The following is a 17,888-nucleotide window of genomic DNA, read 5'->3' as shown; positions in this document are numbered from 1 at the left end:
TACAAGAATGCCAGCTCGTCCTCGGTCATCGACGGCGCCTAACTCTCCTCTTCTCCACGTGCACTCTACTGCTCGACAATGTGTTTCTAGTAGGATGGTGTCGGTGACGACTACCATGTTGATCCACTTGGGCTCCTCCCTAAGTTGCGACTCCATGGGGGTAAAGCCAAAGGGCCTCTTGCACGTGTCGACCACCTCGGCCACCGCCGAGATCACCAGCTTCTCCACCTGCATCAACACTAACACCTGGCAACGCAAGTGATGCTCATGTTTACAAGCGATCTATAGACCCGCATTGGAAAGAAATTATTGTTCTCTCAATCTCTAAACTACCTGCTCGACGTCCTTGACGAGGCGGCACATCATCTGCTGCCTTTGGTATTGCGGCATTATGCCCCTGAATGGCATCTACGCCCTTTTGTTGTCGTGGAACCTTTAACATAAATCAAAGACATGTGTTTGAGCCTATTCATTTGTATACATTGTTTTGTTCTGTATGCCCGATATTAGTTTGCAAGCCTAAAAACTCTAGGATATTAAATGTTGAAACCGAATGTCTCATGCACGCCCCCTCCAAAATTGCAATAAGTACTACCAAAATACAATTACAAAAAAGTACTGCTAAAATGCTTGAGCCAATTAATAGTACCACTGTCTTGTTATCCACTAAATGAGACCCTATTGGCTAGCCAAATGTTTTCCACATTTTACCTCAAAATTTAAAGAAATGTAAATTGAAGATTTGGCCAGGGAATAGGTTATTAATAAATAAAAATGTTGGGAAAGAAGGCCGCTTGGGAACAGATACACTCAAGTGGTTATCATCATATAAATGCCAGGCCCACCCGGTCTTGTATAGGAAGGAAACCCAACTAAACCACAAATGAGGCCCATATTGACTTGAAATCACTGTACTTGAACCGTACTTCCCTCTTTTTCTAAGAAATGTATAGTGCACTTTTTAATGGGGAAATGTACACTACACTAGTGCGGCGAAGGAAGTGCACTTTTCTATTATTAGCGAATTTCATAAAAAGGTAAATAATACGTTAAAAACAAATAAGCATATACAATTGAATGGTACCAACACCAACACTTTTGAGTAACAAAAAATCCTGCAAAAAGGGGTAACAAAGTTAAAACACCATAATTAAAACGAGCAGGCCCGGTCTAGCATGATAAAAATCATGAATACAAGATTATCACCAACTAAATGCCAATAGTGTTGGTAAAACTCTGTGGGAAGGCCATCTATTAATCTATCCTAGGAGCTTTATTATGCTTCATCTGGTAACTACATTACTAATCTCCTCTAATGTAAATTGCGTACGCCAATGATTTAAAAGCCCATCATGTTAAAAAAAGTACATGCAAGGTTCCTACCATGCCAAGAGTCACTAAGCACAAACAATCGATTTCTTCTCATTCAAAAAGGCCTATAGACCCCCGGATAACATAAATTGGAAACCATGGCCGTATTGATGTAAACAAGTTTCAAGTGTCAATTTTTTTAAGAGTGATTAGCCCAAAATGTGAATTTTTTAGAGTAATTGATCCATTATCTGCATTTTTATATGAACAACATGGAGCTATTTTGATACTCAAATAAAGAAATGCACAAAACAATCCCAAGAAATCACGTCGTCGTTGGTGCAACACCAACATGATCATTTGTTAAGGCCGAGCCGGAGGTTGCCATCATGTGCGGCTATAGCGTAGCTAGTGATCTGGAACACGCTCAAGCCCGCATCTCGCCGCCGCAGTACCTCATACCACTAGTCCCTGGGATATTGACACCTGGACCCCCTCACGGCGGCAACCATTGGGTCAACACCAAACAGCCTTGGGAACATGATCCCTACCATGAGGTCGGTGAAACAGGTGAACGACCAACTCATTTACAAGAATGCCAGCTCGTCCTCGGTCGTCGGCGACGCCTGACTCTCCTCTTCTCCGCGTGCGCTCTGTTGCTCGGTGATGTGTTTCTGTAGTAGGATGGTGCCAGTGACGACAACCATGTTGATCCTCTTGGGCTCCTCCCTCAATTGTGGCTCCATGGGCGTGATGCCAAAGGACCTCTTCCATGTGTCGACCACCTCGGCCACCGCCGGGATCACCAGCTTCTCCACCTGCATCAACGTTAACACCTGGCAACACAAGTGATGCGCATGTTTACAAGCGATCTCTATACCCGCATTGGAAAGAATTGTTGTTCTCTCAATCTCTGAACTCCCTGCTCAATGTCCTTGATGAGGCGGCCCATCATCCGATGCCTCTGGTAGAGCGGCATTGTGCCCGCGAATGGCATCTCCGCTAGTTTGTTGGCATGGAACCTTTTAACATAAATCAAAGACATATGTGTTTTAGCCTATTCATTTGTATATATTGTTTCTTTTGTATGCTCGATATTAGTTTGCAAGCCTAAATACTTAAGGATATTAAATGTCAAAACAGAATCTCTCATGCACGCCCCCTCCAAAATTGCAATAAGTACTGCTAAAATACAACAAAAAAAGTACTGAAAAATGCATGAGCCAATTAATAGTATCACTGTCTTATTATCAACTCTGAGACCCTATTGGCTATCCAAATGTTTTCCACATTTACCTCAAAATTTAAAAAATGGAAGTTTAAGATTTGGTTGGGGAATAGATTATTAATCTTTACCTATAATAATAAAGCAAATTGGGTTTCTTTCGTCTGTCATGGCATTTTCCAGAAAAGTCCCTTTATTTCAGAGAATTCAACCCGCGGTCCTGTTTTAAGTTAAAAAGAATCGTTATTTTCGTATTTTACATAAAAGTCCCTATCTTTTCTTGAAATCAACCCGTCGTCCGGATTTAAGTCGCACCCGAACCGTTATTTTACATTTTTCGAAAGCCCCCCTGATGTTTTAGGCAAATCATCCGCGGATCATATTTAAGTCAAACAAATGCTTTTTAAAATCATCCATATCTTTTAAACCGTAACTCCGATATGAACATGTTATATATGAAATTTGAATAGAAAAATATATAGAATATGAATATGAGATTATTTTTACCTGTTAAGTATTTTTAAATATTATTTTGGAATATATTTGAGTCAAACGAAATGATTTTCTAAATTATCTGTATCTTTTAAATCGTAACTTCGATTTCGACATATTATATATGAAATTTTATTAGAAAAATGTGTGGAATCTAAATATGATGTTAATTTTACTTGTTAAATATTTTTAAAATATTTTTATAGAAGCAAACTTATAATTTATAGCGCAAGATTTGTTTTTTTCATACCGGCGGTGATCCAGATTGCAAATAAACACCCCACTATAATCATATAGGGAAAAGAAAACACGGATAACTACACATGATTTCGCAGGGGAAAACAACAGATTTCTCATCGCGGGAGTGAGAGAAAGCGAGAGAGAGAGAGACACAGAGAGAGAGGGGGGGGAAGGAGAGAGGGAGAGAGAGACGCTTTAGGATTAACCATATTCAACACACATTTTTTTGTTGTTTTGTATGAACACCGAGGCCATCGCCGGCGAGGGTGAGAAGGAGGATAAGCGGCAACACAAATATGATGCCTCACAAAAATAAAGGAGATGGACCTATTGTGGTCTTGAGTGATGGTTGTTGAGTTAAGAGCGTGTGTTATGTTTTCTCTCCCATTGCAACGCACGGGCTCTTTTGCTAGTAAATAAAAAGGGAGGAAAGAAGGTTGTTTGGGAATAAGTAATTAAATACACTCAGGTGGACATTATCATATAAATGCGAGGCCCACCCATACCCATTTTTGTATAGAAAGGAAACCCAACTAAACCACAAACGAGGCCCATATTGACTTGAAATCATGTGAACTGTGCTTCCCTCTTTTTGTAAGAAATCTATAGTGCACTTTTTATGGGGAAATGTACAATACACTAGTGCAGCGAAGGATACCTTAATTAGCAGGGCCACCGAGACAGGGCCAGTCCTGAGATTTCCGTGGCCCGGGGCAAGACTAGAAACTGGGGCCCCTTGATATAAACATCAAAACAATATTCAACATATGTATATGTGAAATGCTATCACTAAACACTTAAAATCTATTCAAAATCAAATAATTAATATTTTACCTTAAAGAAATTTCTTACATTCCTAGATGAATTGGTCGATGAAGGTATCAGTATCAGTGTCATTAATTTTTTTTTTCCAAATGCATAACGTCACCAAACCATTTAACTTCTCTTGGGACATTTAGAAATCACACATGGTTTTCCTAAATATATAGCTATTTGAAAGATGCACATGCTACTTCCAGTAGGACAATATTTATCGCATAATGCATCATACCTCGGTCATCATCATCAGTTCATCACATCCAAATCTCCGTATATATGTCCTCCTTCATAAGATTTTTGTTCGTTGATGAAGCATTAGAACCATCTTCTAAGCCCTAGAGATAATACAAATAATGAGTTAAGTTTCATAAACTATGTGAGAAGACAGTTTAACAGAAGATCTAGTATATTACTTGATATCATCTGCAGATCCAAAAGCAATATATTCTGTGAACTTTGATTCTCGAGATAAAAGTCCAAATCTTCTACAGGTTAGGAACCACCGGAATGCCTTTGAGATAAAGCTTTTGCGGCATCACTACAAAACTATACATTGTTCACCGATTTAATAAAACAGGTAGATGAGTTGATAAAGATTCGGACGCACCTTCAGTGGTTAATCCCGCTTCAGTAGACATCATTCCATGGTCCTAATTTTCCACATAATTCCTAAGTTTGAATGCCAAAAGAAAATCCTACTCATGGTGACTATTTTTCCATCTGGAGCAACGAAAGGGAGCAATCTTATAATCCATACAAACCGCACAAGATTCGATAAAAGCATGGAAAACGATCCTTACCAAAGCAGGATGACGAGTAAACCGGCGTGGTCCTCCTACATCACCGTGCGTCGTGGCATCGGCGGCGATGGCTCTCCCACGATTGCGGACTGAAGTTTGGTGTCGGCGGTGGGCATCCACGACGATTGAAAAAGGGGACTAGGGCGCTTTTTTAGATCGACTAGGGCATTGTGCGCTACCTTCACCACGCGCCGGGCCAGGCCCAATAACTCAGCGTGGGTTCTGTTCGCTACTTGGCCCCTGTGATCGCAAGGAAGTAAATAGAACGACGTAATAATCGCGTAGTCTTCGTTGGCTACCTGGGAGGCTGCGTCGTCAGTTCGTTGCTACATGCACAGATCTGAACTGCGTCCTGATCGGAGGGGCCCCCTGGATTTGGGGGGCCCAGGGCGGTCGCCCCCCTGCCCCGCCCCCCCCCCCCCTCCCCCCCCCCCCTCAGGGCCGGGCCTGACACCGAGACGATCTTCGGGTCCTTCTCCATCAGCATGTTGTAGAACCCTTCGTACCTCAGCCGCTTGAACTTCGTTCTTCTCAAGAACAACAGACAAAACACATCGGAAATTTGTCGAAAAAAATAGAAATTGATTCTGATCTTTAGATTACAGAGTCACTCTGAGCCCCAGCTAAAACACAAACGAGGCCCATCTCGACTTGAAATCACTATACTTGTACTGTGCTTTCCTCTTTTTCTAAGAAATGCATAATACACTTTTTTTATGAGGAAATGTACAATACCTTAGCAGGGCCACCGAGACCATCTTCAGGGTCCTTCTCCAGCACCATGGTGTAGAACCCTTCATAGCTCAGCCGCTTGAACTCCTATCTTCTCAACAATATCATACTAAATACGTAATAAATTGGTCAAAAAAATAGAAATTGATTTTGATCTTCAGATAGCAGTGTCACTCTGAGCCCCAGCTAGACCACAAACGGGGCCCATCTTGACTTGAAATCACTGTACTTATACTGTGCTTCCCACTTTTACTAAGAAATGTGTAGTACACTTTTTATGCGGAAATGTACAATACACTAGCCCGCGCGGGTGACTCGGGAGGGCTCCGCCGCCGCCGCCTAGTCCCTCTAACGCCCTTCTTCCCTTCTGCCGCTGCCGATGGTCGGTGCTGGGCAAAGCCAGTGCGTGCAACGGCAGCGGCAGGGTCTCTCCTCCCATTCCCGGATCCGTGGCGGCGCGGGCGTCCTGGTCTGCGGGGTGCGGCCCTCCCGACGGTGTGGCGGATCCCGGAGGCGGCGGACTAGCGGCGGAGCATGGGTGCCCAAATCCATGGGTGTGGGACTCCCGCAGCGTGCGGGCTCCCGGCAGCGGCGGGATAAGTCAACGGCGGGCTTGGGCGATGGCGTCGGCGCCGCGGTGCCGGATCTCGTCGCTCACGGCAGATCTCACCACTCCGGCCTTTGTGGAGGAACCTGGATCGGGGGCGGCGACCCCGTTAGGCATGGCGATGGCGCCCTCGGCTGGCGACGTTCGCGGGGTGGTGGATGGACAGCGTCTTGACTGCATGGGCGGTGAGTCGCCGGTGGATCTCCTCCGCGCTGCAGGCTCTCTCCCGCTGCACTTGGTGGCTTACGATCGCGGTCGTCGGTCTCCGTGCGTTCGCGGGGACTGGTAGAGGTGACATCGGACCGGAGGAAACTCTGGATGACTCGTTCATCCCGACGGTGGAGACGACCAGGGTCGCCGTTCTCCTACTTGCAGGCGCAGTCGAGGTCCCTGCCCTCCGCCCCGACCCCATGCCCGGGCGAAAACCCTAAATCTCCTTAGATTGGGCGGCGGCACTGCGTGTGTCATACCCTTCTTGGAGGCGGCGCCTGGGGTGTTTGGGGTGCTCCGTTTGAGGAACTGCAGGCGGAGGGGGTGGGACCAGTGGCAGAAGATGGTGTTCCGCATCGGAGGAGCGGCGTGGCATCTGGCACGTCGACAACGGCCGGGTCTCAGCGGCATGGAGCAGCGGGGTCTCGCCGGTGGGCGTGTGATGATGGACGAGCGCAGGATGGTGGCGATGTCTGGCGTCGTGGTGGCGTCGACGGCAGCTAGACCGGACAAGGTAGATGCAACAATACGACACTGAAGATGGATTGGTGGCAGGTGGCTGCGGCGGCCTTATACACGGCAGGCGTCTTGGTTGAGGAGTGCACCGGACTGGTGGATGCCCCATACCCGGCAGGCGGCAGGCGTCCTGATTGGGACCTCAGGTCTTAGATGTTAGGTTTGGCTGTAAGGTCTGTTTGGTATTAGGCCCAGACTATCAGCATCCCTACATTAACTGGATAGGAGTAGCGACAGATGTTGCATAAACAGTAGCTTTAGTCTTACTGTTGTATGACTTTGTAAAGTCTTGTGTAAATAATTAATAAAGTGGTTGCATGCATTGTCCAAATGCAAAGGCCAGGGGCCCTCCTCCATTTCTAAAAAACCTAGTGCAGTGAAGGATACCTTAGCAGGGACACAGAGACGATCTCCCGGTCCTCCAACACCTTGGTGTAGAATCCTTCGTAGCTCAGCCGCTTGAACTTCTATCTTCTCAACATCATTTTCTTCTCAAAAGGGGATATCTCTGGCCTCTGCATCAGAGCGATGCATACAGCCACCTTTATTATCAAGCAAAAAGTTTGACAGAGGTCTCAAAGTCTCAAAAAAGGAAAAACAAAATGTGTTCACACAGAGCTAAAAAACAAAAGATGAAGCCACAACCGGCTAGCAGAACAAAGATAGGAAAACTAATTGCCTATTCTATTACATGACCGCCATCCAAACCGGTTGAAAATAACCTGTGCTACCAGATCCAGTAACCAAACGCTCCCTGGCCTCCATCAGAGTGAGTAGCGACCACATACGGTTAAACGCAGTGGCTCGGAAGATAACCTGTAAAAAATGAGTATTTGTTGTTCTGTTAAAAACCAAATCATTTCTGCAATTCCAGATAGCCCATAATAAAGCACAAACTCCTACACGAATGTGTCTCGCTGTTTGGGGCTCAACCCCATCAAGCCACGTCCCAAATAACATGTTAATATTATTCGGAGGAGTATATGAACTGACTGCCAAAGTATTTTTGCCAAGGGACAATGATGAAAGAGGTGTTTGATGGTTTCATCCCGATCACAAAAACTACATCGAGTGGAACCCTGTCAATTGCGCTTTATCAAGTTATCCTTAGTTAAAATGACTTGTTTGTGTACAAACCACATAAACACTTTAACTCTCAAGGGTACTTTGACGTGCCAAACATGTTTCGAATTAGGAATAGAGCTAGAATTAATAACATTCAAATACATGGATTTGACCGTAAATTCTTTATTCCTAGTTAGCTTCCAACACAACTGATCACAAAATAAATTTGTCGAAAACAATAGAAATTGATTCTGATGTAGAGATAGCAGTGTCACTCTGAGCCCCAACTAAACCACAAATGAGGCCCATCTCGACTTGAAATCGTTGTAATTGTAATGTGCTTCCCTCTTTTTCTACGAAATGTATATCACACTTTATGGGGAAATATACAATACAGTAGTGCAGCAAAGGATACCTTAGCAGGGACACCGAGATGATCTCCGGGTCCTCCAACACCATGGTGTAGAACCCTTCGTAGCTCAGCCGCTTGAACTCCGATCTTATCAACAACATCATGCTAAACACATAGAAAGTTGAAAACAATATAGATTGATCCTGATCTTTAGATTGCAGTGTTACTCTGAGGCTTGTTCCTTTGCCTGACAGAGAGTGCTTTGGCTTAACATACCCGAGGCCCGTAAACGACCCGGTGGAGCATGTCGATGCCTATGCTCAGGTCCTTGACAGGGTTGAAACACTCATCCAGCACGCCCAGTGCCACCGCCAGCTTCGTATTGCACTCTAACACCTCTACAGGGTTCCTGGTGTCCTCAACCTTAAGCATAGGACATGAATAGTTGTATTTGGCGACACTGTTCATCTCTCCCGCCATCTCTGACGGCTTCGCTATAATCTAAAATAAGCAAGTCCAAACTGTCAGCGCCAATGTCAGTGGTAGTAGTATGATCATGAGTTTGAATGTTAAAATGCTTGCAAAAAAGGGTTACAAAGTTAAAACACCATAATTACAGTGAGAAATCCCAGTTTTAGGACAAAGGGTGAGTTTTATTGTCTAAAAAAGAGCATCGAGAGGATACAACCCAAAGAGCACACACAATCTCCGAATAGTTAGAATGCACACAGCCAACACCAATGCATGAACATAAAAGGCATGCCGGCAAATGAAAAGGTCATATAAGACGAAAGCTATGAGTAGGTGAGAAAAGAAGAAAAATCCAAAGCGATTAGATCCGCGATCGGGAAACTACAACAATGATCATATCCCCACAAACCATCTCATGAAACCGCACATACGAGGAGGTTCTTTTAATAGCAATTGCTTCAATAAGGAAGTGACACTCAAACGCCATCATCACCGGATCCAACCATTAAGCCAGAATCTTGGTTTTCACCCTGAAGAATCAATTCGAGTGTATCCGAGCAATGCCTTCAATAAAATAACGATTTAAAAAAACATTGCCATTACGAAGTATAACCAGCTCGGGTTAGGCCTAGACTTCCACACCGGAGCTCGTGATCGGGTGCTCGAGTAGCATTACCATCGAACTCACTCAAGTGTTGCTGCCACCACTTCTATGATCCCAACATCTACATGCAATGCAACCGTCGTCGTTGCACAACCATTCCTCCGCGTCAAGTCGCCGACCATAATTTGCATCTCACCGCTGAAGTCAACCACTAGATCTTGAGAGATGAACACTCCTGAAGATCTTGTGGTGACCACCACCATCGTGGGGCCATAGGAGGTCGCTGGAGCATAGCGTGCATTACTCCCGACTTGGCTGGCCGGATCTGGATCACCACCAGCAAGCCGTGCACCGTAGCGCTGCTGGCCGGCCACCGCGCTCGCGGAAGTCCAACACCTCACCGCCGTGGTTCACCTCCGAGCAGAGAGCCTAGCGCGCCTCATGTCCCGGGATGCAAACAGGGGCCGCCGCCCCAATTCCGAGCGCTACAGCCAAGCAGCCAAGCGTCTGCCGCCACATCAGATGGATGTCGTCTCATGAGAGCAAGTATAATAAGGTGATGTAGGCGGGCTGTAAGACTTAAAATACTATATCTTTGTTGAGTTGGGTGAGAGAAGATAAGCGGGTTATAGATTTACAGTCGGCTGTAGCACGGGTTCCAAGAAGCTATGTGAGAGTGTATGGTGGATCATATGATAAAAAAGTAGTACTTTCTTGTAGCTCACTACTATACATGTTGACTATTACCTTGACTATATATAGATGACATGGCAACATGTTATAGCCACCGGCCGGCTATATTATTAACCGTGCTCTGAGCATGACGAGCTGCCGACATGACCACCAGAACCGGGCACCGAGCTCAAATTTCTCGCATGTCGGGCCGCCCCTTGAACTATCACGCTGAACCTCCTCGCCTGCCGCCGAGGAAGGTCGCCACTAGATCCGTCGCCCCGGCTTTAGCTATCGTTTTGTGAGTATGCTATGTCGGCGAGGGCGACAGGCCACACGAGAAGGGGGTTGCTCTACCACCGCCGTTCGCCGAGGCAGGCTTCGCCCGATGTCTTCATCTGGCAGCGGCCATGTCCGGTGAGAGGAGGGAATGGACTGGGCAACAGTGGTTGGGGCCGTTTGTGCCGCCCTCCGTAGAGAGTGACGTGAGTGCCTTTTCAGGATCGGACGGTTATTGTAGTCGATTATTTCCTCTCGTGATAAAATTCATTAAACATGAATAAGATATCATCACCAACAAAATGCCAATAGAGTTTCTAAAATTCTACGAAAAAGCCATCTAGCCTAGCAGCCCCATTACGGTTCATATGGAAACTACTCCCACCGTACCAAATTACTTGTTGCGAAAATGAATAGAAATGTATGTATGTATGTAGAACTATAATTTGAGTGACAAGTAATTTGAGACAGAGAGTACTATACTAATCTCTGCTAATGGAAGTCACGTAGCCAAAGATGCACAACCCAAATCCTGTACACAGGAAGGAAACTCAGCTAAACCACGAGGCCCATCTCAACTTGAAGTTACTGTATGTGGACAGTATTGTTTTTCCTCAAAAATAATGTGTACAGCACTTTTTTTTTGAAACGAAAGGAGTTGCCCCCCTGCCCCAACTTTTTATTGAAAAAGCAAAGGCAACCAAAGCATACAATTTACAGCTCTTGGCTCCAGTCAGAAGTAGCCGCAGCAGAATTATTACAAATGATGCAACTAAAAGTTTCGAACACCCACAAGATAACTAAGTTTTCAGGCCCCTACAGGAAAGGCAAAGCACATTCTTTAGAAAAAATATACAATGCACTTTTTATTGGAAAATGTACAACAAAATAGTGCAACGAAGGATGCCTTAGCAAAACCTACCTTTAGTAAATGCAGTTTGAACTGATGCAACGACTTTATCAGTTATTACATACTCCGTTACTGAACCCCCAGCGTCCAGAGGTAATAAATGCCAATACTGTTGGCAAAGTTAGAAGGGAAATCCATCTAGCCTAGGAGCCTTATTATGCATCATCTGGAAACTACTATACTGTAAATGACGTACGACAAAGATTCAGAAGTTCCCCAGAAAAAATTCCACAAGCCGTGCTGTTAAAAAGAAAAGCAATATATATCCCCTTATAACATAAACTGGAATTCCCAAACCATGTCCAAGATAAGCATATATTGATGTAAATAAGTTCCAAATGTCAAAACTTCAAGGGTGGTCAGTCCAAATGCCCAAATTTCAGAGTAATCGGTAAAATTTTCGCCTTTTCGAAACAAACAACATGTAGCTATAAATTTCAATACTCAAATCAAATAAAGAAAGGCGCAAAGAATCTTCAGAAGTCTCCTCGTCATTGCACGAACACCGGCATGATTATTTGTTCATGCCGAGGCGTAGACTGGCGCCGTGCGCAGCAGGCGCATAGCTAGGCATCTGGAACACGCTCGAGCCCACTGCCTCGCCGCCGCAGGACCGCCGGCCGCCCGTCCCCGGGGCACCCATACCTAGCCCCCTCACGGCGGTGGCCAGCGGGTCGACACCAGACGGCGGCGGGAACGCAATCCCGGCCACGAGGTCGGTGAAACTGGAGAGCGGCCAGCTCATCTCCAGGAACGCCAGCTCGTCCTCGGTCATCGGCGGCGCCTGGTTCTCCTCGTCGCCGTGTGCAGTCTGCTGCCTGGCAATGTGCTTCTGCAGCATGACGGTTCCGGTGACGACGACCATGCTGAGCCTCTTGGTCTCCTCCCTCAGCCGCGGCTCCATGGGCGCGAAACCGAAGGACCTCTTCCATGTCTCGACCACCTCGGTCACCGCCGGAATCACCAGCTTCTCCACCTGCACCGTCGCCAGCACCTGGCAACACAAGTGATGCGCATGCGTCAGATCAAAATTTACAAGATCCCCGCTGGAGAAACAATTGTTGATCTGTGAACCACCTGCTCGACGGCCTTGACGAGGCGGCCCATCATCCCCTGCCTCCGGTAGTGCGGCAGCGTGCCCGCGAACGGCATCTCTACGAGTTTGTTGCCATGGAATCTGCAAAGTAAATTAAGAGACAAACTTATTGGTTTTGGATGCATAGATTTTTTGGTTTTGGATGCTATGTAGTACTAGATTGGAAGCTTAAAAAGGCTAGGATATCACAGAAACCTAATGTCTCATTCCTGCTTCATAAATATATATACACTATTCACATCAAATTCCATCAGCCTCCAAAGTTGCAGTACATGCAGCTAACACGCTCAAGCAAATTAAGAGTAGTATCATTGTCTTGTCATCTACTTGACACTCATTTGGCTAGCCAAATGTTTTCTACATTTTGTTTTATGGGAAATTATAGATTTGGTTGGGGAATACGTTATAAAAAATTGAAAAATGGAAGGAAAAAGGTTGGTTGGTGATGTGGACATGGCTACCTTGGATATGACCAAAATATTGCTTACACATATATTTGTGTGTGGTCATTTCTATTTATGTCATGCAGGCTAAAAAATACTCCAGCTATTTTTTTATTTTATGTTGAATTGCAGGATTATTGGACACTTGTTAAAAAAAAACAAGACCAACCCGGTCTAGACTAGCATGTTGGCATTTTCTCATAGAGGAAAACTCCGTGAGCACCAAGCACATGAGCCGACACTCGAACACTGATGGGCTGGCTGCGAACTCCCGCGCCTTACCAACTGAGCTATGCACCGTTCTCTTATTGGACACTTGTACAAACCACACATTTGCCTCCATCATCAGTTGGGAACAAACACCCACCCTTGCTTACACGCAAAAGCCCAACACTATGTGGACATCACCATACATGTGCGTGCGCAGCTGTGTTGAGACACAAGCGAGCCTCGCCTCAAGGATGCCCTAAATGTACTGCTTTTGATCTTTTTAATATATTTTCCAAAAAAAGTGAATACATATAACATTTATAAATAACTTAATATACATAATTTCCAGAAAATGGTTCACTGAGAATTTAAAAATATGTGGTGTTCATTTTTTGTACTGTGATTTTTAAAAAAAGTATAGCATTAAAAAATTGGTTCATGCGTTTAACAAAAAGTATGTGACATTTTTGAAAAATATTATACCAGGTAAAAAAAGTTTGTGTAATTTAAAAATCGTACAATTCATAAAATATAAAATATGTTTGTAACATTTTAAGAAATTGTATCTGTTTACTTTTTTGCCTCCAAAAAAAAATCTTTAATATATTTTCATCTTTTGTTCTTTCGGAAAAATGTATAGTACACATCTTGAAATCATAAATTATATCTATAAACTACTTACAATCACTGTATCTTTTTTTTGCCTCAAAAAAATCTCTAATGTACATAGGTGCAGCGAAGGATACCTTAAGAGGGCCACCGAGATTATTTCTGTGTCCTTCTCCAGCACCATGGTGTAGAAACCTTCATAGCTCAGGCGCTTGAACTCGGACCTACATGCCCAACAAACACCATCATCATCAGAAACAGATCAGAGTTGAGTCTGATCTTCAGATAACAGGCCACTCTGAAGCAACCAATCTAAGTTTTCTTCAGACAGCAGTGCCACCCCCGGATGAATATTCATTTGCCTGCCTGGAGTGACACTGTGAGAGAGAGAGAGCTTGAGCTTACCCGAGGCTGTAGACGGCCTGGTGCAGCATGTCGATGCCGGTGCGCCGGTCCTTGACAGGGTTGAAGCACTCATCCAACACGCCGAGAGCCACAGCCAACTTCGCGTTGCACTCGAGAACGTCGGCGGAGTCCCCGGTGTCCTTCTGGATCTTCAACAGGGACCAGGAGTAACCGTCTTCATCGGCGGTGTTCGTCACCCCCGCCATCTCGGTCAGCTTCGCGGCAATCTGAAATCATAAAGCCCACACTCTCTGTCAATGTCACTCACTGTGGCAGTAGTAGTGGTACTATAAGAGTATTGCTGAAAGCAAAAGTGTATGTTTCAGCGGCTGTTTCCACCTTGTTGCAGGATTCGCTGCAGAAGGGCCCGATCTCGTGCCCGGCGAACAGCGACGTGCGGCAGTGGTTGTGATCTGCATGCGTGCATGCAGCGGCGTTGTCAGTCAGCAATTTTCGTCAGTATGAGAGATGATCATGGCGGTGACCATGGCGGACTGCTTACACTTGCGGGCGCACTGGTGGCAGGTGGACGGGGCGCCGTCGCTGGCGGAGCAGAGGAAGCAGCGGCAGTAGTGGCAGGCCCAGGAGCCGTCGGGGACCTGCACGCCGACGCACTCCGGGTGGAAGGTGGACGGGCAGCTGTCGCAGCACAGCAGCTGCCCGCCGTCCGCGCACACGCCGCACGCGTCGTCGCTCCGGTCGCCGCCGCCGTCGACGGCGAGGGCGCGGGCTCCTCCCTTCCTCCCCTGCTTGGAGAGCTGCAGCAGCGACCGCTTCTTCGCCTGCGCGCTCCGCTCCCGGTCCTGCTCCAGCGCCGCCCGCGCCTCCTCCTCGGCGCGGAAGATCTTCACGCGCTCCAGATCCCACGCCTCCCGCAAGCACAGCAGCAGCGGCTTGCCGGACATCAGCAGCAGCCTCTCCCACGGCGCCGCGGGCCCGTCCGCGGAGCCGGCGTGCGACGCGAAGGCCGGCAGCGCCATCGCCGCCGCGCCGTCGCAGCAGCTGCACTTGATACCCGTTCTGGTCACCGCGCCGGACACGACCTTCGCGTTGATGCTCGCCTTGTCCTCCGGCCCCGGCACGTAGAAGATCTGCTCTTTCTCCTGAAGCACGCCGGCGTCGATCAGCCATGTCAGGACTGTGTGCTTCTTTTCTGGCGCCGCCGCCGTCGTGCCGGGCGTGCTGTTGCTGTCGTTCATCCTGGCGACGAGGCTGCACCGTGTGGCGCTGCTCGGCGTCGGCGATGGCGAGGCCGCGGCCGGGGCGGCGTTCCTCCTCTTCCTGCCGCTGCTTGGAGGCGAGACGGTCTTGGGCTGGTCGTTGCCTTGGGCGCCGGGGTTCGTGGGCGCCGGTTTGTCGGCGGCGGGTTTCCTGCCGGGGACCTTCTTGGGTCCCGCCAGAGTGCTGCTCCCCTTGGGCGCGCGCGGCTTCCGTAGGCGTCCGTTCGGCGATTTAGCGGCGGCCTTCCCTTTGCGGACGACGCCGGTGGACGGAATAGCAAGCACAGGGCCCAGAAGCGCCACGGCGGTATCGCCGTTGCCGCCGGCGACCGGCGTCACGTTCTTGCTGGGCCCGGCACCATCGTCAGCAGGGACGATCTGGAGCGACCTCTCGCTCGCGGGTTTGCCGCGGCCAGCGCCAGTATCCTTGGGAAGATGATCGCCGCCGGCGTCTCTCTGCACGGTTACGGCGGTGCCGCTGGCGCTAGCCCCCGGTATCCGTGGTATCCGTGAAGACGCAAAAGGTTGTTGCATCCCACGGCCTCTCCCTGAGGTGGAGAACGGCGGCGGCGTGCCCTGCACGTAGCTCTGCAGCCACGGCGGTCTGGAAGAAGCGCCCCACCCCGCCAAGACCATGAGCTGCTGCAGCAGGTGCGGCGACGGCATCGACTGCGTGGACGGAGCCCGCATGGCTATGGGCACCGGCGGGGCGGCACCGGTGGCCGGAGGGCCGTAGGTGGTCATGGCGCGCACCGGCGTCGAACGCCACAATGCCGAGGCGTCGGCCCGCGGAGACGGCACCTGCCGATACGCCGTCGCGCTGTTCGTCGGGGCGGTCGCTCGCGGAGACGGCAGCTGCCGATACGCCGCCATGCCGTTCCCTTGCGCGACGCCGTTCGCTGGAGCGGTGGCTCGCGGGGACGGAAGCTGCCGATACGCCGTCGCGCCGTTTGCTTGTGCGGCGCCGTTCGCTGGAGCGGCGGCTCGCGGAGACGGAAGCTGCCGGCCGCTGGCTTGCGCGACGCCTTTCGCCGGAGCGGCGGCTCGCAGAGACGGAACCTGCCGATGCACCGCCGCGCCGTTCGCTTGTGCGACGCCTTTCGCCGGAGCGGCGGCTCGCGGAGACGGAAGCTGCCGAAACGCCGTCGTGCCGTTCACTGGAGCGGCGGCTCGCGGAGACGGGAGCTGCCGATACGCCGTCACGCCGTTACCTTGCGCGACGGCGTTGGCAGGAGAGGCGGCTCGTGGAGACGGCAGCTGCCGGTACGCCGCGCCGTTGGCGGGTGCAGCGGCCCGTGGAGAAGGCAGCTGCTGCCGATACGCCGCGCCGTTGGGCTGCCCAGCGTCAGAGCCGCCGCCGCTGCTGGAGTTGAGCACGTGGAACTGGCCGCCACCGCCGGCGTGCTCCGACCTCCCAGGCGCCGGCGGCGAAGTCATGCTACCGACCGGCCAGCGATTCACAAGAGATGGTTCGGATTCTCTGTCACTCTTTCTCCTGCAGCAGCACAACGAATGGATCACGTGGAGGTAATCGAGACGAAAGTGCACTCGTATTTCTTGGTTCCACGGGCGATCGACGGGCTAAAAGAGGATGCACATTAACACGAGATAACAATGGCTCCGGTTGTCATCCAGCACCATTTGGCAGGAACATTATTGGTTACTAATAGCATGAACGGATGATGATCAACGAGGGCTAAAACAGGGGCCAAATTAAAGCACGCCAGCATGCATGCATAAAAGCTGCGTTGGCAAGAAAAGCTAGCATGGATACAGTGGGACGGTCATTAAGAATATTGGCAAGGGCATTACTAGTTGCTAAACAACACGTCCGCGGTTATACCATATTCCCAGATTCACTCTTACTACGTACCCACCCTGCCAAGCCGTCCGATTTGGTCATCGGGTGGTCTAGGTGACGTGTGGGCGTGCCCTGGTCAGATGCGCAGGAAGCATGCAGAGTGTTTTCACCTTGCTATATGTGGGTGGAATGAGCTTGTGCATGAATATTGACATCCTTCTATTTTCTGAAATTAGTATAAATAAATCTTATAATTTGCCTAACTTGCCGGTTTGTGTTTCGGGCTTCTAGTCAGTCGGGTCTACCAATGCTCCCGCGACCTCCCATCCCCGCATCATCGCCGCTCCCGCCGCCGCTTCCTCCACCGATATGCTTCCTCGCCGGCATGGATCCGTGGGTCCAACATCCCCCCCTCGCGCGACAGGAGTTGGAGGCGCCTCGAGACGCCGCTCCCCTTCGTCTACGAGGCGTTCCCGGAGATGCTGCGGCCGATTTGCTCGATGCCGCAGGAGGTGTTGGAGGCGACGAGAGAGCGACGGTGGTTGGAGAGGGATGTGCGACTTCGCGATGACGCCTTCTCGTGGACCTGTGCGTGCGAGAGTGGAAGGCCGCGCTGCAGGCGACAGAGGAAGACCGGATCTCGAGATCTGGATGGGATAGGTATGCACAGCTCTGTTGCACACAAGCATATCGAGAGCAAGAGAATCTGGCGAGGCGGATCTACTTCGAGGGCACGGAATGAGAGAGTGCAAGGATGCTGCCGTCCCCTCCTTCACCGCTTGTAGGTTTCATCCTTTGG

The 17,888-nt window shown here is 48.9% G+C and overlaps 1 protein-coding gene across 1 annotated transcript; it reads right to left on the bottom strand.

Annotated features, from left to right (window-relative positions):
* Positions 1 to 11,619: 11,619 nt before the first annotated feature.
* On the bottom strand, positions 11,620 to 16,890 carry LOC125547331 (uncharacterized). Its single transcript, XM_087517305.1, has 6 exons — positions 14,571 to 16,890; positions 14,408 to 14,481; positions 14,069 to 14,295; positions 13,801 to 13,887; positions 12,383 to 12,482; positions 11,620 to 12,299 (listed from the first exon to the last, which is right to left on the bottom strand). The coding sequence occupies exons 1-6, from the start codon at positions 16,723 to 16,725 to the stop codon at positions 11,820 to 11,822; spliced, it is 3,123 nt and encodes a 1,040-aa protein (XP_087373431.1). The 5' UTR covers positions 16,726 to 16,890; the 3' UTR covers positions 11,620 to 11,819.
* Positions 16,891 to 17,888: the final 998 nt, after the last annotated feature.

Source organism: Triticum urartu, chromosome 3A, assembly GCF_056163025.1.
Source record: "Triticum urartu cultivar PI428250 chromosome 3A, HENAU_Tu73, whole genome shotgun sequence".
Classification (NCBI taxonomy): Eukaryota; Viridiplantae; Streptophyta; class Magnoliopsida; order Poales; family Poaceae; genus Triticum; species Triticum urartu.
The sequence above is the reverse complement of the archived record's forward strand: the minus strand, read 5'-3'. Positions and strand labels throughout refer to the sequence as shown.

Excerpts from the sequence above, each read along its gene's own strand:
- LOC125547331 (XM_087517305.1), bottom strand. The coding sequence starts at position 16,725 with ATGACTTCGCCGCCGGCGCCTGGGAGGTCGGAGCACGCCGGCGGTGGC. Across the intron at positions 14,296-14,407 it reads GCAGCGAATCCTGCAACAAG|ATTGCCGCGAAGCTGACCGA; the intron begins GTGGAAACAGCC and ends TTATGATTTCAG. Across the intron at positions 13,888-14,068 it reads CAGGCCGTCTACAGCCTCGG|GTCCGAGTTCAAGCGCCTGA; the intron begins GTAAGCTCAAGC and ends TTGGGCATGTAG.